The 24,329-nt window shown below is 44.0% G+C and overlaps 1 protein-coding gene across 1 annotated transcript; it reads right to left on the reverse strand.

The window, feature by feature from the left end:
• Positions 1 to 6,792: 6,792 nt before the first annotated feature.
• Positions 6,793 to 23,911, reverse strand: LANCL2 (LanC lantibiotic synthetase component C-like 2 (bacterial)). The gene is made up of 8 exons (XM_010087058.1): positions 23,800 to 23,911; positions 20,856 to 21,063; positions 18,128 to 18,275; positions 17,362 to 17,508; positions 13,969 to 14,151; positions 11,903 to 12,079; positions 8,629 to 8,701; positions 6,793 to 7,235 (listed from the first exon to the last, which is right to left on the reverse strand). The coding sequence occupies exons 1-8, from the start codon at positions 23,858 to 23,860 to the stop codon at positions 7,120 to 7,122; spliced, it is 1,113 nt and encodes a 370-aa protein (XP_010085360.1). The 5' UTR covers positions 23,861 to 23,911; the 3' UTR covers positions 6,793 to 7,119.
• Between the last annotated feature and the right edge of the window lie 418 nt (positions 23,912 to 24,329).

Genomic DNA, 24,329 nt, shown 5'->3' on the forward strand with positions numbered 1-24,329 from the left:
GCTCCTCTTGCTTGTTGCTCACACTGCGTCAATTAGTGTAGATGCACTTGAGCTGAACTGCCGAATCCACTCCTACCCTCAGCGTGCCACCCCTGGGCTTGTCTGTAATGGGCCTGGTGGTTCCCCCTTCCCCCTTCAAACCTAGTTTAAAGCCCTCTCGATGAGCCCTGCCAGCTTACAAGCGAGAATCAATCACCCCAGTGCCCTGAAGTCCCTTTTAATTGCTTTTGGACTTCTCTCTGCAACCTCATGGCTTCCAACCTGCATGACCAACAGTGGGCAGTGATCAGAGGCCGTATCAGACCAGGGAGCTTCCTGGTGACATCTCTAACCCCAGCCCCAGGGAGGCATCAGACTTCCCTGAGTAAAGGGTCTGGTGCCTTTCCTCTCGTTGCCTTGCTTTTGGAAGTTTTTTTTGGTTTTATTTTTTCCATTTTTCTTTTCCCTTCTTAGTTTATAAAAAAAAAAAAAAAGTGCGGCTAAAGAAGGGCAACGCCCCGTAACTTTCCATGGGGTGATAGCAACGATATGAAGTGGATCAGGAGTGTACATTGCCCATTTTCCAAGGTTGGGTTGGAGGATGGATGGAGCAGAAGTCGATCTTTCTACAGTCTCAGGGGCTGCTACTGTTTGTAAAACGTGTGCTGGCTTTCTTTTGAAATGCATTTTATTAACGTAAGATGGGATGTTGCTGTACCTCTAGCCCTCTTCTTTGCCCTTTCCTGATCGCTATGTTTAAAGTGACTGAGGAGAGGTAGGAGTGTGGCCTCTTGTGTGCAGAGAAGGGGGTTTCAGTGCCTTGAAAAGGGTTTGGGCAGAATGGAGATGCTTAAGCTGAGCCACGAGCCCGGAGGTGATGGAGCCAGGAACAGAAATTAATATGTCCCTTGAGGTCCTTTCTTCAGTTGTGTGTCCGTGTCCGTGTCCTTAGAACACGTCTGCTGTACCTGTGATGAGGCAGTCGTCAGGAGGAACTTTTCTAGGTGGGCAAGGAAACCTTTGAGGTCTCTGCTGCTGTGACCCTGGCAAAATGGGACCGAGAAGAGGGTCAGTCCCATTCTGCCACAATGAAGTCTCCAACTATGCTGCTTGGGGCTCATGGGCCACCTTGCCCGTAGCTGCAGGGATAGGTGCTACCCCAGAGAGATTTTCTGGTTGCAGGGGGGTGGGATGTGGGTGGCAGATGGATGGGTGTGACCCAGCATCAACAGAGGGGTGGAAGCGATGTGGCTTCCAGCAGTAAAGGCGTGAAGCAGCACAGCCTGAAAACTTGCTGTCTGGCATTGTGCGGGGATGCTCTGTGTCTATGGTCAGCTCCAGGGGGTTATGGAGATGGTGGTTATCAGCCTGGGTTTGCAAGTGGGTTGTTGTGGTTTGAGGGGGGGGAAGGGACAAAGAATACTCTTGTAACGCCATCTTCTTCTAACCAGCTACTGTCAGGAGTAAGCGGGGGTGCAGAGCAACTCCATGGTCATAGGACCAACCTCTCAGATGCTCTTGGTCCTGCCTGTCCCAGGAGACAGGGAATTACTTTCCCTCAGCTTCCCCCCCCACCCCATATGCTCCACACATCTGCTTTCAGCCCTGCAGCAGGAGAGTGGTGCAAGATGATCCCCCTGAGAAGAAAAGAGGCAACAGGGATTGCTTTTTTGTCCTTCAGCAGGGCTGTAAAGCCTCTGGGAGCAGTCGGGCTAAAGCTCATCCTTCAGCTATGGGTGACACTGCTCTGACGGCCTCGGGCTCACGCTGAAGGCAAGGGCTGGCTGTTGCCAGAGCATCTCCTGACCCGAGGAGATGCTTTTTTCCCAGGAAAGTAAGTTTTTCTTCCCATAAGGTGCCTTTCCTCCAAGGTGCTGCCTTACCTGCCATTGAGGGAAGGCTCCACGTTCATGGGTGAATTACAGTCACTCCAGTCTGAGGGTTCATGAGGTTTTGCTGCTGTTTTGCTGCAGCCCTGGCACGTGCCATCAGGCCCAGGGCACCTGAGACCCCTCTGCTAAGGGGTGGGCGAGGGAAGCCATCAAGGCAGCGCTGGTGGGCTGAAGCCGCTCGATAGCACAATGTTATTAATGGATTTTTTTTTTTTTGTTCTTGCATTTCCCCTCTGCCTCCTTCTCCCTGGTGTGCCTGGGTGCCCCGTGGCTCACAGGAGAGAGGCATCCTGCAGCATCTTCTGTGCCTCCCGGTCATTACCAGGCTGACTTGTCAGCTGTGCTGTAAATAGGACCCAGAGTGACAGGACGGCACCAACCCTGCCATTGCTGCGTGGGGCTGCCAGGCAGCTGTTCCTCTGTTTCATTAGCACTTGGGGAACAGATAATGTAGTGGCAAGCTTTGTGTTTTGGTGGTTTTTGCTTTGGGTTGGGTGGTTTTTGTTTTGTTGGATTTTTTTTTTTCTGTTTCTTTAGAGCTCTGTGACAGCTTACACTGCTGTGAAAACAAACAGCTGGGATTACACTTTTTCCAACAAGCTTTTCAGTCTGTGTGGTATACAAAGGAGCAAAGGAGGTATTGCTCATTCTTCCCTACTCAAAGAAAAAAAAAAAAACAACCACCAAACCCAACAAAACCCCAGATGGGTTAGTTTTATATGCATGTGCCCAAGAAGCTACTTTTTGGCAGACAGGTCAGCCAAGAAGATAAAACAACACTGTCAGAGAGTAGAGCCTTACTTTCTTCTTATTTTTTTCTTCTGGTCTATGTAATACATCACTGGTAATTCAGGGAGTAAGAGCAATGGAACGGGATGTCTTTGCAGGCCCCGTGGCTCTGATGCTGGGGGATTTTACAATTGTTTGTACTCTTTGATAGGGAAACTGCTCCAGAGACGTGATGCTGGGGAAGATCCAGCATAAGGCGGTTTCTACAAAGCAAGTGCTAGATCATAACACTGTTAAAGAGGAGAGGTGTCCACTGTCCCAAGCTGCCACGTGCTGCAAGATGAAAGGGACAGCACAGAAAGCAGAGGGAACGATGACAAGCAGCCTTCTGCCCCCAGCCCCTGCAGGTGGAAGTACCTCCTTAGCTGCACATATGTGTTATTTTAGCTTTATGCAGTGCGAGAAGTCGCAAATCTCTTTTTCTCTTGCTGCCTAAGCCTAGCTTATCTAATAGCTACATCTGGATTTACAGCAGCCCACTTGTAGATGTCGAGGAGAAGCAGTGGCTAAAAGCAGGTCACTGCTGCGCCCTGCATACAAATCACAGCTATAGAGACTGGGTTCCTGCGCCTGTGAACCAACATGAAACCAATGAAAACAAATGGGGGAAAAGTGAACAATTTCACCAGGAAAAAAGCTGCTGCACCAAGACACCCTGATGGGACAATGCTCAGGCAGCACGCTGCTGCCCAGCTCTTAGCCGACACACAGCTCATGTGCTTCCTCCCACCTCTCTATCCTACCCTATTTTGACATTAGGGAGAACTATTGTGCTACAAAAACCCCAGCGCATTTATCTAGCTACAGCTGAATTTGTACAGATTCTCTTCAGGTCCATCCTTCCAAGCCAGAAAAAATGTCACTAATTAAAAAAAAAAGCAGCAGTTGCTCACAGTGGCAGAGGGAGCCACGAGCGGCTCATGGGGCTTTATGAAACAGAAATACTGCCCCTTGCTTCCAGCATACGTGAAGTTTTCTTCTGTTAAAGCCTAGCTAGAGAAAAACCTCAAGCTTTCTCAAAGCTGGAAAATAGATGTTAGTCAGCTGGACAGAGAAATTTCATACATGTGTCCTTAAAAACCAGCTACTTATGAGCTAGGCTTTGGCTGCAAACTGTTCAACAGGACCTATATGACCAGAGAGGAAAGCATCGCTTTGCACTAAGCAATGTATGCTAAAAAAAAAAAAAATCACCTGGGTGAAGCAGCAGTAAAGAAGTCTTCAATACTAGTGAAAGATGAAGGCTAAAAAATGCTATTTGCCCATGCTCTGGCATGTGTTTCATCCTGCAGGACTATGAGAGCTGGAGGCAGCTGAGCAGTCAGATTGGTGGGACAGCTATCGCCACAGCGCTGAGGGAAGGAAGGAGTGCAACAGGGAAAAGAAAAAAAAGAGAGAATCACACAAATTACCACCACATAGCTTGATCTTTACTAATAAAGCCAAACAACAAAACATCAGCATTTTTTTTCCTCTTTTTCTGCCCAAAGAAAATCTCCATTTTTAACACTACTGCTTTTTGCAACAGATGGACTATTACACGTGGACAAAGCAAACCAGGGAATATTAAGACAATTTTCCACATTTTAGTTTGATGTGATTTCTGAAAAAAAGAAGTCTTGGTGAAATGCATTTTTCACCTTTACACAGTATCCTTTCTTAACGGACCACCTAGATGTCACAATGCTGTGATGAACAGAAAGGAAGGACCATGGGGAAAGTCATGTCAGGAAGATGAGGCAGCCGCACTGTGTCAGATGCTTCCTGACTCGATCGTTACATTTCCAGTGTTGTTCAGTTCCAAGAGGATTCTGCAGAGAAAGGCAGTGCTGGGCCCCACCACAGCAGAAGACTGGCTACGGTACAGACAGAGCTGGTAGCTGACTTGCTCATTATTTTGATGGGTGCACTCAAGCATCTCAGAGATGTGCTCAGTATGAAGGTGTTCTAAGTGTGTATATATACCTATATATTCTTTAAACCAGCAAGTTTTAATTCCCCTTAGACTCCAACCAGACAAAATTACCTCCCACAGGTGCTACTCCAAGCTCAGCAGCCAAGAAGGCGTGTATGTATATCATCATTGAAGGGAAAAACCTGCCTGTCCCCCCCCCTTGTTAAGCTGTGAGTACAACACATGCTTGGGATCTACCAGGAAGGCCTGTGGCTTCTGTTCTGTGTTTGCAGGTGGTTCCTGCAGACCTAGCAAGCCCTCTCCCTGCTAACCTACCTCACCTGCTCTGCAGTCACAGTGGAGAAGAAAATAGGGGTGGGGGTGATGTGAAACTGAATCAGAGCTGCCTTCTACCTCCTCTGTTAGAATTTCTGTGAGACTTCACGCTGGGCAAGTTTCCTCCCTGGCTTATCTATGGGCAGGATCAGTGACCCACAGGCTGAGAAAAGGAACACAGAGTTAGACCTTAGCATGCTTGACACGGAGGAACATCTCCTCTGAGATGGCCTCTACTGGTATACGCTGTGCACTGCCTCCCGTAATCAGCTCTCCCTGTTCCTTGCTGATCCCTCTGCTTTCTGCAGCTCTCCTCCAGTTTGCTCACCCCCCCTGCTTGCCATGCAGCATCCCTCATTCCCACTGTCTTCCAGCATTTTCCCTTGTTCCTGGCTGTAAAGCTGCAGCTGGGTTTGCTGTCCCATCACCTCATCTTCTGCCCTTTGCAAAAAGGATGGAAAAGCGTCTCCCACTGCTCCCGTGTTTTAGTCCTACCTGACAAACCAGCAGAGGAGCTACCCTGGGACATTAAGCTGTCCCTGCACTGGCACTGCTGCCATTGCCCAAGGGAACGGAATGTAGATATTATTCACATCCCATCAGATTTGGCAACAGACACTATAAAGTTCACGGAAGTCACCTGCTACCATTCAGAGATTTATGCAGGAGCAACAATACATCTCCCAGGCTGACTGCAAACGCTGGTGCTCAGCAGATGGCCCACAGGTCGCCTATATCCCAATGCACGCCTGAAAGGTCAAAGTCTCTGCCATCTGTCACACTCCCACGCGATAGAAGGTATCAATTAAAATAAGCACCTGGAATGACAGAGCACAGGGAGATTCACAGGAAGGACGACAACAGAGCTTGAGTGAGTGGGAGTGTGCTACACTTACTTACCCCAATAATGAGCATCCTTACTCTCTGGAACACATAAGCCCACTGTAAGTGGACTTCCAGTATGTCCCACTTCTTCCACATCAAGAGCCTGATACTCAGGAGCACCTGAAGGCAGGTATTTCACAACCCCACCACACTACAAAAGGAAACAAAGCACTAGCAGCACAGTTAAAACATAAGGGCAAAGGGCTTTTTCTGTTTGGATTTTCAGATTAAATCAACTTCAATTGCAGCCTCTACCACTGGTTTCATCTTGCTCATTAATCTTCTGCAGCCTCCACAAGCAGATGGTATTTATTGCTCCTATCACACTATATGGGCCAAATGCAGCAGGGCTGGGAAAGGGAGGGAAGGGTCCAGAACAAATCACCACCTTGGTTTGGAAGCAACACTCATCCTGAGCTACCAGCATGAGAAACTGCCCTGCCACCCTCCCTGACTCATTTGTACACTAGATACAGCAGGACAGGTTTATTACAAAGCCACATACAGGAGAGGAGAAGCACAGTTATGCTGTCCCGGCTCTGCCCTGGGTGGCAGTTAGTACGGGTGACTCCCCCTTCAGTTTGTTAAGTTCACGCCATGCGATGGGGCTTTGCGGAGGTGGGGTCAAGCACCTCCACCCTGCAGTAAGTGCCTAACACACTAACCAGGTGCAGGTATCAAAGGGAGCTTCTCTTTCAAGCTTTCAAAAAAATCTCCCACAACAGCAGCAAAAGACAAGTCAGGTCCCTTCCAACCTGCTAAGTTTCTGAAAACTCATCCCTCTTCACCACAAAAGGCTCATCTCCATCACTTCAGCTTTTAGGGACTGTGGAGGAAAATGCAGAAAAACATGAACATAAAACTGTTTATCATCCCTCTTCTGAAGTTGCCAGCTCAAGGCATTGTCCTGCAGAGAAGGTGGAACTCTCTGGGTCACCACACTGCAGAAAGCAACGCTGCTGTTGTGAGTCATGCACGAAGGTACAGGACAGAGATTCACACAGAGACCAGCTTTTTGCTAACAACAAAAGACTCGGATCAACAGACAACACCAATAAACATGCAGAGCATGTCAAAGACCTGAAGAAGACAAATACAACGGAAGAGAGAAAGTTCAAAACTTGACTTCTCTTGTCCTACGTCTGAAGGTGTGGCTTTAACAGAACTTAAATGTGGCTTCTCCCATTCATGCTCTAATGCCTTCATGGTCCTTTGGGGCAGCGGGGGGCTGGGGATGAGAAAAGGAGTTTATCCATCCGTCGGCTCAGGGTCTAGTTGGTTCAGTATCAGAGGCACTAAGCAGTCTCATCTCTTTTGGCATCAGCTTTCTTTCCAAATGATCTTTTAGCTGTCCTGTTCCACTTTGTTTTCCCTCCTTTGAGGTCCAAGTTCAAACGCTGGAAACTGGGAAGTCTCCGGTACTGAAATATCTGAGAGGAAGTGAATAGCTCCAGCCATGCCTAAAACATAACAAGAAAGAGATCTTTGTGCATCTTTGACACAAAAATAGCACAGTTGGCAGCAAAGGCCACAGCACCTGTTTGAACACCTCCTCACTAGGTCTGTTATTGAACAGGGGAACTTAAGGCCAACAGAAAGGTAAGTTCATCTGTCCTTTGATAAGGAAACCAAGTTTCACTTGAAAAGTTCAAAGGTAAGAACCAAGATCTCTCTGCTACCATCTTTGCAGCTCCACAACCTCAATGCTACTTCCATGAAGAAAAACTAAATCCCAGTTTGCGCTGTCCTTCAGAATTTGAGTAGCTCTTGCTCATCATTTCACTGGTTAAAAAATTAAGGCAAAACTTTATTCTACTTGTGATGTACAGGTTCATTTGTTCACTGTTCATAGAGGTCATCCAGAGCCTGAAGCCCTAACACTGGCATCACCTAATAAAACTGTGAAGGTGACAGATGACAGACACACTCTACAGCAGGACAGCATACAAATACAAGCTCGGTTTTATGATCAAGCTAAAATCCTATTTTATCAACAGTTAAGCACATCCAAACAAAGGAACCTTCCTGAAATGCAGCACCTGATGCAAATGAAAAGATTAAGACAATCCCACAAGATGCACATGCAACTTCCACTGAAAATGCGCACGTACGTGCAGAATTGGATGACTTCAAGCACAATTTTGGCAACAGAAAAAACCCCAAATTAAGAACTGTTTTGTCTCAAATTTGAGACTTCTAGATTTTTCTAAAAAAAAAAATTACATTAAAAAACTATGCTAAAAGCTGTATATCAGCACTAAAGCACAAATCATCCTTTTGTTGGCATTACTTCACCTTTGTATGCATCCTTTTTCCCCTCTACAAGTGCATGCAAGGCAGCTCTCAGGAATATGAATACTTATACTTTTCTCTCTTAAACATGAAGACAGTAAGCGTATTTAGAAGGGATACATATAACTACTGCTCTCTTGTGTTCACACCTTGAATTGGTTTATTTGTAAAATCATTGCATTCGGTCTGCTGTAATTTCACATATTTGTGATAGGTGGCACACGAGGCTCACTGTTCATGAAATCCTGCTTGGGTCTATGATTCCTTGCTACTGTGTTTCTAAAACATCAGGATCAGTACAGCACAATTTTATTCAAGAATGACAGTGGCACTGGCTTTACATTGAAAACTGCTAAAGTGAAAGTCATGCCAGTGAATTATTTTATCTTTTTTCTCTCCCCCTTCCCTTCTTCTAGGCAGAGGTTGCAGTAGGGGGTGGGTCTATTTTTAATTGTAGAGGAGCCCACCAAAGATTTCCCAACTCCTGAGCATGTGCCAGAACTACGAGCTTGCCCTTCTTTCCTATATAATACAATACCATTTGCAACACTATCACTTTACCTTCAAAGAGAGAATAAGGTCGGTCAGGAATACGACATCCATGTGCACCATACTCCAAACACCATTCAGCAAACTAGGGAAAACATAGAAAAAAAAAAAGTTAGGGATTTTTTAATTTAAGACTGTTAAATGCAAGCTTGAGTATCCTCATCTACACTAGGTACTAAATGTAAAATAGCGTAAGCAGAGACACATCCAGAAATCACTGTCCGAGATCAGTTTGTCCCACTACAACTGTGACAAGGCTGCAATTAGGTTTTAGAATAAATATTTCCACAGTACGAGTTTCAGTTTCATGACAGTGTAATTAAGTGGGCTGTACTTAACTTCTCTTCTGTGTAAATCAATCCTGCTAGACATCAATGAAGAATGCTGTCAGAAGAGATATATTCAGTTTCAAGGGCAAAATTTTTCTAATTCTATAACATCCATTTCTCATCTGTCTTGGTGCTTAATTTATCCACGTGCTCAGGACTTACGGTTGTTATTTGCATTTTGGTTTTATTTTACTTCCATACATTAGTTTAGATTATTAAATCTCCAGCTGCCATTACTGAGTTTTATTTGCTCTCCCCAAGCCTTATGAAAAATCATTATAAATACAGCTAGACAATTATGGTCATCAATATTTTGTTGCAGAAGACAGAATACCATTAAAAAGAATTAACAGTGTCTTTTCTTGTGTTTCATCAGAACTGCTGCAGTAGCTACATCACAGAGGGGGCCACAAGTTCCCCTGGCATTTCTGTGCTTGGAAGCAAACCACTGCTTATCCAAAATACAGTGCAAAGATTCTTGCAAAGCAAAGAACCGAGAGGTCTCTTCCTACTCCCCCTGCAATCCGGGCAACCTGCTAGCAAAGAGCTCATCCTGCTAACTAGAGCGTGCCCTGGCTCTAGAGTTGGGGCTTTATGGGGTGTGAGCATGTCCCCAGAGCCACCAATTTGTTCAACAGAAGGACAGAGGGTGGCATCTCCTCCCTTCTTCCCCCCACTCTGTCCTGTTTAGATGTTTACTGGGGTATGTATTTTCCTCTTCTTGGTAGGGGTGCATGCATGTGTGCGAATGTCTTGATGTAACCTGGCAAAAAAACCCCACAAGCACAATCATTGTGGTCCACACTGTTACTGAGAACTGATGAAATATTTCTGGGTTCCCCATGGGTATGAATCTTCAAACCAACATTTAATTCTCCATATAATCTTGTTTTATATGTCAGGACAAAACACGTTTATGGCATGTTTCTAAACTACAAGCAATTCTTGCAACATCCACAACTTACTTCATACCAACTAGCCTTTAGTATTACTGTCAGCCTGGGAACTGCAACAGAAATTAAAAAAAAAAAAAAATGCAACCCAGGCTACAGAAGCAAAATCATCATTTACAAATTCACAACGAACAGCACAACTCGCAGATCCAGTAAGCCCCACTAATATCTTTGTTAAACCAAGGGGAAAAAGAAAAGAAATATCTCCTAGCAGAAGACATCTGCCATTATTTCTCACAGAGACTGGGCATGCTTGCCATCAGCAGTGGTTTAATCACAATGCCAAGTGGCACAGGGCTTGGATGCTCTCTATTGCCTGAAGCCTAGGATGCCACAGCCCCTCTCCTCTCCCAGGCAGGCCAGCTAGGAGCAGCTCAGCCTCCTGGAGAAAAGCTGTAAAGCCAAAAGGAAGAAGCACAAACTGGGGGTCTTTGTGAGCCATGGCCTTTCAAGCTCTTCCAGTTAATTTGTGAAACAGTTTCATGGCTCCTGAGAAGTAACCAGGAATTCCTGGCCAGACTCCTTCCTCTGGGCCTCACGTTTTTGGTGTGAGCAAACACCTCTGGGAGGGGAGCCATCTAGTTCTCCCAGTTACATGCCTTTAGGTACCAACAGAACTACACGCTTGCTTCCCTGCATGTTCTGACTCGAAAAGATTTCAAGAATGCCACAGACAGGCAAATTCCTCTGCCTGTTTCAAGATTCCCCTGCAAGAGCCTGAAGGCGCTGGAGATGCTAAAAGGCACCAGGGCTGCAAATACGCTGGGCAGACAGTCTTTGGCCACTGTGCTACATCTTCCTTCTCAAAGGGGTTTCAGGTACGTAACCGAGCCTCTTCCTTCTCTGGCTTTGAAACAGATATGCTTGCTTTTCTCTAGCTTGGCATGGAGAACATCAGGGCTCTCCTGGGCCAGAAACGCAGTACCAGAAGGAGCTGCCAACACTGCCCAGAGCCACAGAAGATGTACTAGCACGGAGGATGACAGGGAGAGCCCACATGTAACAGTCACACATTTGCCGTGGGAGGGCTAAGGGTTTATCCTGTTCTCCAGGATGCAGGTATGCCTACAGGTGTCCTCATGGTGTGATGCTTTGGTAAATGCAAGGTGAGACAAGCAGCAACTTTTTAAAGCTCTGCTGACGGAGGACAGCTGGTGGTGGAAATGAATACAATAGCTTTACATGTGGTCAGTGCTCACCTGAAAGCGCCTAAGAAACAACTCATCAAATTTCCTATTAGAATACTTTTCAAAAGGCCTCAGCTAAATAGCTATGTATACAATATGAAACCTAATATCCATGAATTAAGCTGAAAAAAAAAAAAACCAAACCAACAAACCAAACCAAAACCAAACCAAACCAAAGTCTTATGAGATGAGGAAACAGAGGCTGAGAAAGCCTTCTTCTTTGGTAACTGCTAGCATAGTCAGAGCTGAGAGCAAAATCTGGAAAATTCCAGTGAAAAAATTCCAAGTGTGTCTTTCTCTACAATTTGGATTAATTAAAAAAATCTAAATGAGCAATTAGTAACTACAATTCAGAGCTCTGAAAGCCCTAAACAGACACCAGTCTGAAAACAAATAATTACAAAAGATTACAAACAGTATCGCTTGAGGAGCTGAGGACAACAGTGGATGTCTCAGCGGAATAATTAGCACCACATGACTGTTATTGTTCAGGCAGGCTGATTTTCAGACTCTATTTTCTTCTGAATATGTGTTTAGTTCCTCCCCTCTTACAGAGCATTTGTGCGTTCCACACGGTGTATTAACATGGTGCGTGCTCCACGTATGTAGTTGAAGTGATCCAGTTGAAGTGTGAGTAACCTAGTAGAAGTCATCCAGCTGAAGTGTGAGTAAGGTGAGCAGGTGACAGGACACTGGTATCCCACTCAGCTGCACAGACAGCCAGCTCCTGATCTAGCACAAAACAGCCTACTCTTATCACACGGGCGTTATGACATGAAAGGGAACGGTACTTTTGTTGGGATGCTGCAGAGCTCACCTTGCAAGCCCGGTAGAGGTACTTTTTGTCCTGAGTTAGGTTGTAGAGAGACAAGAAGGAGTAGCCGTTGCCAGCAGTACCATGACAGATTCCATATCCTTTTCTCAATAAACCTCTCTGCCAGATGACATCACTACAGTCCATAGCATCTTTCAAGTATTTATCCTCTTTAAAGGTCTGTGGAATAAAAAAAAGAGAATAAACACACAGAAGTTGAAATACTAATGAAAACAAAAGGAAGCTGGACCTGAGAGATATTTTGCTGTTGGTGTGTGGTTTTTCATATGCAATTTATTTTGAATTTTAATAACCCATTCATCATAGACTAGCCTTTGTTTTCTTACTAAGCTGTTTCTCATTTCTCTGCACGGAAAAAGAAAGAGCTTTTAAAGTTTTTGTTTCTGAAATTAGTACTCCAAAGGAAAAAAAAAACCGCAAGTTCAGCTCTACAACCTGTAGCCTATTTGAAGAGTACATGGTTCTTTTTTGCTCCTCCCCTTCATTCCCAAACCACTACATAATATGATTTGAAGTACAGCACCGTAATTCTTGCCTCCAGGAAATGTAACACAATACTGGCCATCACCTCTGGTCCTAAAGGACTAGGTCCTGGTCTTTATGAGTAATTCTATTATTCTTTAATTCTATGTCGAAAATGGACAAGAATGTCTCTTTGCATAGCACAGGGCTTTTTTCTCTGTCACAAGTACAAGTAGGAACACTCAGTTACCTTGATTACTATTTGTATTGGAAATACGCCGAAGCACTAGCTAGTTTGGGCAAAGGACCAATTTTGCACACTGAGAGAGCCCATCAAGGGAGCAGAAAACAAAACCAAGTAGTTCAGCTGAACACCACCAGACTTCCACCTTTATTGGACTACTTTTTTGCTCCCCTTTGCCTAAGTCACTCTACAGATCAACGAGACAAGAAAGAATAGTAACTAATGCACTGCTGTAGACTTAGTCCTTTAGAGACAGCATCCCCTGCAAGGTTGCTATTTAATAAGGTAATAGAAGCAATTAACGTGCAAGATTCTTAAATCCACGAGCTTGATAACCAAAGGCCCTCTCTCTGAACAGGGTTTGTCAGCTACTTAGCTGTGACATTTCAAATTAAGGCCTTGCAACAGCATTTGATTTCCAGGACAAACACTGCTGTCTGTTACCACAAGTCCTTGTGCTTGGTATGAAAGCACAGCCAGCAAAACATACTGCAATTTTTCTTATCGCTTCTTTAAAAAGCAGATTCTGAGGAGTAAAAGAAAAGCATCATATGCCCCATCACCTTAAATGTAAGAGGCCAGAAAGGAGGCTGCTAAACAGAACTTGGTCCTAACCCTCTTATCTCTTGCAAAACATTTTGTGCTAGGGAAAGCATCCCATTGACAAATAAGGAGGGGAGTCTGTAGTGTTAAGTCAGCCCAAAGAAAATCAACTGTGACTGCTGCTACATTCAGCAATGCTGTAAGACATTTACAGTTCACATTTCAGGTGGCAGCACAAGTAATTATTCCATAAACCAAGCCTGCTTTTCATCAGCCCACCCAGAGGCTGCCCAGGGAATCTGCCAAGGAGGGCTGTCAAAAGTAGGAATTAATTTACACAGCTTTAATTAAATGGCATACTTTCAAATATCATGCAAATCAGAGGTGCACAACAAAAGAGAGATAGCAAACCCAGTTAAGGATGGAGAAGAGCTAACAGTAGACTTGTGGTAGAGCTCAGCAGTTATATTTGTGCCCTAGAAGGGGCCAGGAATCTTTGCTCTACCATGAAGTTCTCAAGAGCTCTGTGTTAATAATATAGAGTAAATTATGGAAGACATTCTTTGGCAAGACACATGAACCTATGCTTTTGAAAACCAACACATTCTTAAAACTCTTGGGATGAAGATTCAAAGAATTTAGGTCAACGTTCTTATACCCAGGACTGTGATATCAGATTGTTTAAATACGTGGCCCTTTTCCAAAAAAGCCTGAAGTCGAGAAAGATGTAAAATGCAACAGGCCTGCGTACAGGTCTCCGTGTAAAAACAGAGGTCCATATGAGCACAGAATGTTTCACCTTATAAGCTTGCATGAGCATGTGGATGACTCCGGGGGCACCATGGCACCAGTGAACTAGTCTGTCAGTCTCATTGCTCAGTGACGATGGGTAATTCCCAGATCGGAATTTTTTATGACGCACATAGTCAATGCTTGGCTTCACCAGCTCTGTCAGGGTCTCCTGGTCCACGTTTGCGATTGGCTAAAGAAAACATGAAAAAACACACCAACAAAACCATACACAGAAGTAGTACCAAATTGGGTTATCAACACTTAATTCTGTGATCTATTTTCAAGTATCCTACATAAGTGCCCTTGATCCAAATACTCTGAATCTCTTCATACAGATTTAATTAATGTCTGCTTACAATACCCTTGTGAAGAGCACTTTTACAGCTACTGTAGACAAAGAAATTGGGACACCAAGTTGTTACCTGTCTTACTGGAGCTGACACAGAAAGACTGTGGAAGAACTGAGAACAGAATATGGATTTCAAGACTCTCAGGCCTCTCTTTATACCTTAAAATAGAGAGGACACAGGAGAAAGATGGTTTTATAGCTACACTGCTCATAACACACACTTAAAACACAATGGCTTATATGTTTTATTTTAAAAATAACATAGGCAAACCTGTCTTACCTCCCAATAAATGAAAAAGAGTGTATGTAGTGGCATACCTGGCAAAGGTTTATGAAGGTTAAAGTTTTCCACCATAAACAAAACTCCCTGAAGCTATGGCTGTAAATCTGCATTTCCAACTTCAGAAGCAAGAGCTGCTACTTCAGGTAGCTAAACATCTTTGTGCTACCAACTCATCCTTAGATTGCTCTTCTGAATTTTCTTTCGCATTTCTTGTATTTAGTTTACATTCTTGCCAAAAAGAATATATCCATCAACTTGTATGCTCCTTGTAAGTAAAGGTTTAAAAGATGAGGATCTGTTGGGTTTGCAGTTGTTCTTTGTTGGCATTCCCTCCTCTACCAGCCCATTTTACAGTATTTTCATAACAGAGTTCTATATTTTCACACAGCCTACATAATTTCTGGAATTCCTGAAAGCTGTGGGGACAACTGCAGAAATTGGAGCTTACAGAAGCCTAATAACTGAGCTTATTTTTTGAAATAACTTGGTTGCTGACTCAATGTCATACTATTTCACAGTTTCCCACCAGCTCCAGCACATCTGCATTCAAGAGGTGAGCGCACTGCTACAACTGACAGCCTTATAGCCAAATGAAGGCAGACTTTCAATAGCTGTTTTTTTCCAGTAAGCTGAAAAAAACCAAAAGCTTCTATTTCACCTCAGCCAGGAAAGCTTTGCCAGACTTCTATGTACCATGTCCCTCAAGCAAATTCCCCCTCTGCGCTTTTCTGAGTGGAACGGAAACCTTCACGCTGCTAATCAGAAGTACACCTTAATACAAATCAACTTATCATTAAGAGCACATCGGAGCCAATTGGCCCTCACGCAAGATGCTGACCTGTGGGGCTGGAAGGCTTTGGGGGGAGCTTTGTTTTGGGGCTCTGATTTCATGCTGCACCCCTGCAGCAGAAGGCAAAGTGGAAGGGCACCAGCAATAAATGCCTTTGATCTTGAGCTGTGCAAGGCAAGCCCAGCTCAGCCCATCCCATCCGTCCTTGGGAGGTAAATCCACAAAGAGCAGAGATCTTTACAAACCCCTTCTCACCTTGTGCTGGACGCCTCTTTTTTTTGTTAGCATCCAATCACTCAACAAATCATCTCTTGAATTCTTTGCTGAAAATACAGAAAAATTCTCCTCATTTGGCGTGGGAGGGATGGGGAAAGGACGGACCCAGATATGCCATCTTCTTCTGCAGTGGATGAGTCAACTCTGAGTGACTCACAATATTGAATGTACAGTGAAAAGACAGGAATCTAATGGTGCACAAACAATGGCTTTGTGGCAATTCTTAAAAGCAGCAATTACATGTAAAGGAAAAGATAGTTATGATTTTAACATGTAGACAGAGTAGCTTCTGCTGCAATTATTTCTGCTACCAGCTTTGAATAGCAAATGAAGGCTGGAGCCTTTAAAGAGGCTTCTTTAAAGGACCGGATGCTTCCCAGAAAATCTAGCAAAGCCAGGGAAGAAAAAATGGAAGCCAGGAAGATGAGGGAGCCAGGAGGCAGTGGACCACCTTGTTGAAGAAAACAGGAAGTGAAGATAAGGGCACAGTAAATCAGATCAGCCTGAGGCTCTAGGGGCATGGTCACTGCAGAAAACGGCTGTAGTGAGGTTAAGAAGTGGCCCCAGGTAGCAGAGCAGTAGCCACTTCTAAAGCAGTCAACCACTTTAGCCTCAGCTACTGGTGGAACTGGTGTGAGCTAATCTGAAGGAGATGGGGAGAAGTCTCAGCATCTTTTGCGAATGAGGAACAGCTGAGCAGTGGCAACACCAAATACCAGTTCAGTCACTTCTGCAGGGAAGGAACATTTGCACGCAGCTTCAGGCTGTGAGGACACTCAATCCTTCCACTTGCCTGAAGAAAAGTAATTCTACATGAGCTGGTAAGAAAATGAACAGTTATAAAGATGCATAGACTGGCAGCACCTTTAAAAACTAGAGATGGGTACACTACAAATTTTGCATCTCTATAGCCATCAACTATAATGAATCCTAAGGCTCTTTCCAGATTGTACAACAGAAATAAGATAATACAGGTCTGTTTTGAAAAACATCATAAGCCTACTGGAGAATCTCAGGGCAGGTGGGAATGGATTTTACTGTGTAAAAGAGGAGAGGAATCTCACTCAGGACAACAGAAAGAGGAGAGCACGGGTCATAAATGCACTAAGGAACATCAGACTTTTGGGGGAGAGGTAGGGGCAATTAGGAAGAGGAAGAACATCTAAAGAATAAAAGCATACTGAAGACTAACGTGTGATTATGGATAGTCTTCCAAAAGCTTCAAGACAGTGAAAAATAAAAAAGTCACTGGAGAAGAGTGGAAGGGCACAGAGGCCAGGAGGCACCAGTGGTGCACTCATTTGAAAACAGCAAAAAATTGAATTAAGAGTGATGGATGGTTAAGTGAATATTTAGCTGGTCTAACTGCAGATATCAGAAAAAGTAAATATTGAGGCCGAGGGAAGGCATCTCACTATCTCTGCTGAGGACAGGAAACTTAGCTCCTGGAACACCAGTGCTCTGAACCACAACTCAAGGGTTAATTCAGTCTAATGGGAGGAAACCCGAGTAACAGTTTTCTGCTGCTGCCAAGGCCTGAGCTAGCATCTCTGCACAGTTCTGTGCTGCAGAGTCTAACTCCAAATTGTGAGACCCTGACTCAGCACAATACCGCATATGCGTGAAAGCTGAAGATAAGATCCTCTGATGCAAAACAAGGAGTCACTGGCATTTTGCACCAGCTCACAGAAGACGCTCTTACCTGCATGAGCATGTAATAGATCCCAGCCACCCCATGGGCTGCTCCAACGTATTGCTTCCTGTGCCACTGGTACAACAAAGGACAACGGTCTGTCTTCCGCTCCTCCTTCGAGAAGTTTTTCCCCGATTCAATAATAGCATCTATTACCTAAGAAAGAGAACATACCCCTTCCGTCTGTCTCGCTTGCTTTGATTCAGAGGGTTTGGCTTTGTCATGACTAAAACCACAGTAAGGAATAAGCCACAATAAACAGTGATAGGACAAAAACATTCAACTAATTTGGACTTGAGTGTTGAGGTAGAAATGGATTTTTTCCTAAATGATGGAATCATTTATATTTCTAAGAGTAGAAATGTAATATCTGAATATTTCTAATCACTTTTTTCCAGGCCTGCCTTCTCTGGTTCTAGTATCTGCAGAACAATCATGCATCTTCCCCACACTGAATTCTCCTCCTTTTCACTCAAACACTTCACACTTCTGTCTTAAGGTTTTTTGGAACAATTTTTCATCCTCAAATGCTCCAAAACTGGTTGCATATTAGATCCATTTCCATGGCCGGCCATGGACCCACCTGCACTGGCCTGTCCAGTCCCAGCTGAGCAGCAGGAAGAGTGGGAAGAGATTGGAGAGATGGATGAGACCAAGTTCCCAGTTCTAGGTTCCCTCTCTTCTCCAGCATCCCTCTCTTAATCCCTTGAATTATGCAAATGAGTGATTCCAGTTCAACCTCACTGATGCTATGACAGAGAGAAAAGTATCTTACCTCTTTGATAACAGACTGTGGGACAGTGTCCGGACCAATTTCAGTATTCAGGTACAGCAAGGCATATAGGTAACCTGCTCTGCCGTAAAGCAGCTCATCTGGAAGTTCAGCGTCTGGGTTTATAACTGTCCTTTGGAGCTGCAACAATCTGCATCCGACAAGGAAGGTGGGGAGAGAGAGAGCATCTTCTCTAGAGACCATACTGGACTGGACTGTACAAGCCATCAATCAAACCAGAAGCAGAACAAGTGCCGAAACCCTACAACTTCCCTTTGGTCACCAGCAGTTCAGCTGGCTGCCAGGTTTACACACAGGAGCTCTGCGTGCCTGCTGGCCCTGCCAGAGAGGCAACTCAGAGCCAGAGCCAGGTATCAGTGCAACTATCAGGCTTTTGTGCAGACAGAAACAGATGTATGGGTGCAGGGCAAGGGCTGGAGGAAGCTGGAGAGCTGCTCCAACAAATAGGGAAGCCTCCTGGAGCCTCTGGGAATTTCATTTAAGTGAGGACCCTTAACTGTAAATGTGTAAGAGGGAAAAAACAAAAATAAACAAAAAACCCCCAATACCATCATTCAGCACTCTCCCTCCCTAGACAACACGCTGTCTCAAATGTTTAGCAGGTCAGTTTTGAAAAGGGCACTGCTATTACGAAAAAATGCTTTGCTTGCCTTTAGCAATGGAAACAAACCTTGGGCTGGCCATCGCAACTCCCATTTGCTCCAAAGAGACTCGCTGCTATTACTCCACCAGTCGGCATTAGAATTGAGGTGGAGCAGAGATCTGTTTTCCTGCCCGCTCCCTCCCTGCGTCTCCTCCTATCTTTTGTGATTAAATTAGTAATTAGATGAAACCATGGAGATGATCACATTTTAAACTGGGGGAGGGGGCAAGACAATCTGGATTAAGACCAAACTCAACTCCCAGATGCCCTCAGCCGCTATTACTTGGCAGAAATGTTAGCACTAACATCATGCCAGAGCAAAAAAACTGACCCCAATGGCTCTTTTAGACTGTCACTGCTTAACACCAGGAAAAAGCCACTCACAAAAAAAAAAAGTTTTATATTATTCCTTTCTTGGAACTACTCTTTCAACTTAGACTTAAATTATTTTAAGATAATTTGCCGAGATCACCTGCTTTGGAGCCAGCCCAACTCCAACAGACCGACTAATCGCAAGGCACAGGGGGGTTTTCGGGAGATTCCTTCGACAGAAAAACCCCGAGACAGCGGCGTAACATGCATCCCACCGCCAGCTCTCCCGTGAGAGGCGTGGGAGCCATGACATGGTGTTGCCGGGGCAACAGTGACCACAGCCCCCTCCCAGTCCTTAAATTCATATGGGGAGGGCGGAGAGCTAGCTTCGGGACATGGTTTAGTGAGTTAGATGGTGTGGGTTGACAGTTGCACTTGATGATCCTTGAGGTCTTTTCCAACTTAATGATTCTGTGATTCTATGATTTTCTTTCAAACTGTCCACTGTTAAGTTCTATGATTCAAATCATACAACTTGACAGGTACAAGGTAAAAAGTTAATAGTGCAATTATAGCTTACATTTTGACAGCCATAATGTATCACTCAGCTGGTGTCATGAATAAAATTGTAAACAAAGAAGGAATAAAAAAACCCAAATAATCAGACTAATCTCCTTTTCAGTTCTCCTCCTAGAAATTACTTTCCAAGGAGAGGTGAGACTAAAAGAATTATTGCTAATCTCATTTTGCTATACTCACGCTTCGTGCCTAACGCTGCTTTCCTAGTTGCATCCGAATGACATGCCCAAGTTTAGTGCCAGTTCTAAAAGCAAAAAAAGCCAAACCTACCACCCATTTCAAAACTGAAATATTAATTCAGGAACAGCAGCAGAGATTAATCACACTAGGATTCTAGATTAGAAAGAAGCCAATTGTATTTCCAAATATAAACCAGAAAGGAGATGAGGACACAAGGTTAGTCTGCAAATTCTGGCAGCCTAAGGTATGCTGCTGGACTGCTAGCAGGTGGATTGCTGCTATCGAATGCAAACCCCACATGGCTCCAGTACTTCCAGCCCTCACCAGGACAGCAGTCAACTAGATACCAGCAAAGGGACAGTCAGCTCTCCAAGGAAGTGCTACATCTAAATGGGATTTCTTAAGATCTTTGTTACATTTAGGTTACTTTGAAAAGGGGCTGGAATTTTTCCAGGCTACACTTTATATGCTCTGAGCTAATTAAAGCCCTTGCCTTTGACAATTCAGCAAGTACCTCCTTTTTGTTTTATTAAATCCTTGTTACATATCAATCTGATGTACCATGTTTCTGTCTGGATGTCTCCAGATTGCTGCAAGTGTACATGTTTTGTAATGAATCTAGAACTAAGACCCATGCTTTACAGGAAGCATCACATACGGCACAAGCACTACATATTGCTGATGACAAGCGTGTGGCTTTTGTTAAATGTCACTTCAATGTGACAAAATCGAAACGTGCATGCACTAGAGATTCGCCCAGGACACCCTGTCCTTACAGCAACAGAGGATTCAAGATAACCCACTAAAGACAAAGCAAGTGTAAGCCAGCTTTAATGAAGATAAAGCCTATTTTGTATTCTTCTGGTGAAAATGTTATCAGGGGAGAAAGTGTCTCCATTTTTTAATCCTGTCCTCCAAAACTCCACTTGCTAATGTCACTGAACCAATGCTCTCTACAAACGAAGTGCATGACTTTCTCCACCATCAACCACTTACTTGGCAATACATTCTTTAGATTCACTGTCATTTTTCAGCTTGTGATAAACCACTGCACCCACTGCCAGTGGCCCAGCATCGCCACAGAGGAAAGTAACTCTTCTGCCATTCAGATTACGAAGGATTCTCTTCACATAATCAAGAGATCGCTGCAAATGGCTCTGGTTTTTCGTGACACGGTACAGTTGCAGATATAAGAGGGCAATGCCTGGAACAATCACATGAAAAAAAGAGACAGTTTCATTTACTTTTCCTTCTGAGTACATCAAATTCCCCTTTAGTGCCCCTGAACCAGTAACTCAAATGCAAACACATATTTGGTCAATTAAAACAAGTCCATCAAGGGTCTTAGCTTATGCAAGAGGAAGGCATCAGGCCATCTATCTTGACTACATCTCGATTTGGATTGTGAGAAAAATAAAAAAAATGTATCAGACTGAAGCCCAATGGTAGACTCACAATTTGCAGAGAATGAAAAAAATTCATGACACAGGCACCAAAACTTGCAGAGTCAAAAACTTGGGCTAACAAGCACGTATACAGTTGAGCACATTGACTGCACAATACTCATCTATTATATGCAAGAAATTATTTCTTTTCCATTTGATTTTTTAAAAGGAAGTTTTGATAAGGTTTTTAATTCAACTTGCCAAGTTCTCTAAAACCCTCAAATGTACTTCACAACAAGATTATGAGCTTCTACAAATTAATCTGGTTTGTAAAAGCCAGAAAGCAAACGAGTCCTCAGAGAACGCTGGAAGGTAACATCAAACTTCACTGAACTCATGACATAGTTTTCCATTAAAACAAAACCAAACCTTAAAAACTGCATCCACATAGACCTAAGAAAGTGAAACAAATCCATCCCAGTGGATGTTTATTCAGCAACTGCAATCGTACATATGCAGAAGGAAAACATGTATCTCCTGACTGTGCTGCATCTCAAGCTCCTGTGTCTGAGCAGGGAGAGCATTCTCCTGAGCCACGACTAAAGCAGAGAACACGAGACCCTCTTAGCTCCCCAGAGAGGCTGCCTCAGGAGCACTAGAAGAATAGCTCTGTAAGAGTGCTGGTACATCCTCAGATGTTCTCCACACTGGCTTTGAACTGGCCTTTCTAGATGAGTCCAAGAGGAGAGCTGCAGAGCTTTGTTAGGCCAGTTCAGTGGCACAGGAACTTGTGGGCTATTCACTGGGATCTCTAGAACCCTTTTTTATGTTGCAACAAATGTGTACATAGCTGGGCTTGATCAGGGGATGATCAGAAAGAAGCCATGAGGCCCACTTCATCCAACCCTTCCTTGTGCAACACCTTTAAAGTGGCTCCTCCAAGATGTCTGGCACATACAAACAGTACTTGTATCAGCAAGAGGACTCCAACATTGAGTCCTATGACTGTCATGTGGCAACAGCATGCACTCCAAGATTTTCAAGACGTTTCACAAAGTACAAGCCAATGCTCAGGACCATGCACTGCCAATCAGATTCATCTAGACTTGGTACATAACAAGCAGGGCAGTTACTCTCCACATTACTTTTACCCTCTGATATGCACACTAGCAAAATGCTGCAAGGAGCAATTTTGGGGAGAAAGTATTTGCACTAAATATTTTAAAAGCCAGATCATTTAGATATTTTTGCTCAGAGTCAATTCCACAGGAGCCTTGAAGGAAGTTTATAACTTGCAATAGCTGTAAGTTGGCGATCCTTCTAAAGGATGGAAAAATCCCATTCTCATTAGACTGCGTTACTTGTTCATCTGTCTTCTTGTTTCAGCTAATGATGGCTGTGTTACTTTTAGCTTATGACTCATTTTCAGCATGCTCTGGTTTATCAGCCGTAACTTCAGTTGTCAGTCACAGTGTCAGAACACTGCTCCCAGGAGCTGTTTTGTAATGTCAGCATGAGAATGCCCCCCACTTGAGATCCTCTGCACTCACTTAGCAGCAACTCCCTTTCAGACCTTAAAACACATCTATCTTTTAAGGCTGAGTTGTCTAAAACTTCTGCACCCATCCACCCATGGCACCATCTGTACCAAAACATCAAGAAGAAAGCAAAGGAATTTTACGCTTTCATTGCCAGAATTAAGCCTGAGAACAGGCAAAGCCCAGAAAGTTTTTCCAAGCTGCTCCCCCTCATGACAAAAATGAGAAAAGAACAAATCTCCTCAGGGCGTATTTCAACCATGCTGTGCTAAAAGCACAAGTATGTCTGAAGCGTGAGCTAGACAGAGCAGGAACAGAATATGCCACTGTAATAGCAAAGTGGCACTTAAGAGGCCAAGATGGAAAAGTGTTTTTTCAGCCTGAAGAGCAGTGGCTGCATCGGGCTTGACAACTGCAGGTTCTGCCAAAAGGGTCAGAAGGGCTCATTCACATGTGGACGGCATCAGTGATGCAACGCTAAATGAACGATGGTACCTAGCAGTAACCAGCGCTTGCGCCGTGCACCTCATAATCTTGCAACCCCAACTCCATACTCCCCCTCCTCACACATTCATTTTACCATTTTTGTACAGACAGAAAAAGAGCCAAATTATCCATATTCCAGATTTTAGGGCTCAAGCGCAGAACAGCTCCCGTTCCCCCAAATGATTAGAAGATGTTGTTACTATCAGACACTGCTAACTATCAGTCAGCTGAACAGAAAAAGGTGAAAATAAGAAACTAGAGGTAAGCCAAAAGTAAATCCACTCCTTTTGCAAGATAAAGATCTCCATAAGCCAATTATCTCTCTGTAAGTAGATCCTTTGTCCAGTTAAACCAATGCTAGTCATGCCAGACAGGAGTGACCAAGGTGCCAGGGTTAAAGAAATCAACTCACACAAATGACTATATCAGAATATTTCTGCTGCTCCTGTGAGAATATCAGAACCTCCTCCTGTGAATAAACCCAGTTACGCCATTTAACAAACAGCTTCATTCAAATTCTAGCTTTCTCACCAGTCCAGCCAGTATAGGCAGAACAGTCATGTGGATCTGCAGTCTTCAGCCCCTCCTCCATTTGTTGCAGAAGGTCCTTGATTTTTGTCTGGATCTGTTTTGAGAACCGAGCACTGACCTGAAAATAGAAGACAGGAGAAAAGGAGCAAGTCAGAAAAGGAAAGAATCCAAGAACACAAGCTGACTGCTCCACTTTCTTGTTTGGAAAAAAAAAAAAAACCAAACCAAACAAACAAACCAAACAAAAAATAACTAGGTAATAAGTAGTACATGCAGCAATCAGCAGTGTCAAGGTGGTTCATCTTAAGTGTGTCCCATGAATGCATTCTGGTTACATATTAGAATAAGTAACTAGTATCTACATTGAACAAAAATTATCTGGAAATGCTTTAAAGTCACATGAAGAGCAGCTACAGACCCTGTGACAGTATGTAACTTTATGCTGCCTCTCATCTCAGGCTCTGTATTAACAGTAAGCAAAACTTCCCTGAGATGAATAAAAGGTGAATAAAAGCAAAGAGAAGACAACC

Source organism: Pterocles gutturalis, unplaced genomic scaffold, assembly GCF_000699245.1.
Source record: "Pterocles gutturalis isolate BGI_N339 unplaced genomic scaffold, ASM69924v1 scaffold40981, whole genome shotgun sequence".
NCBI lineage: Eukaryota > Metazoa > Chordata > Aves > Pterocliformes > Pteroclidae > Pterocles > Pterocles gutturalis.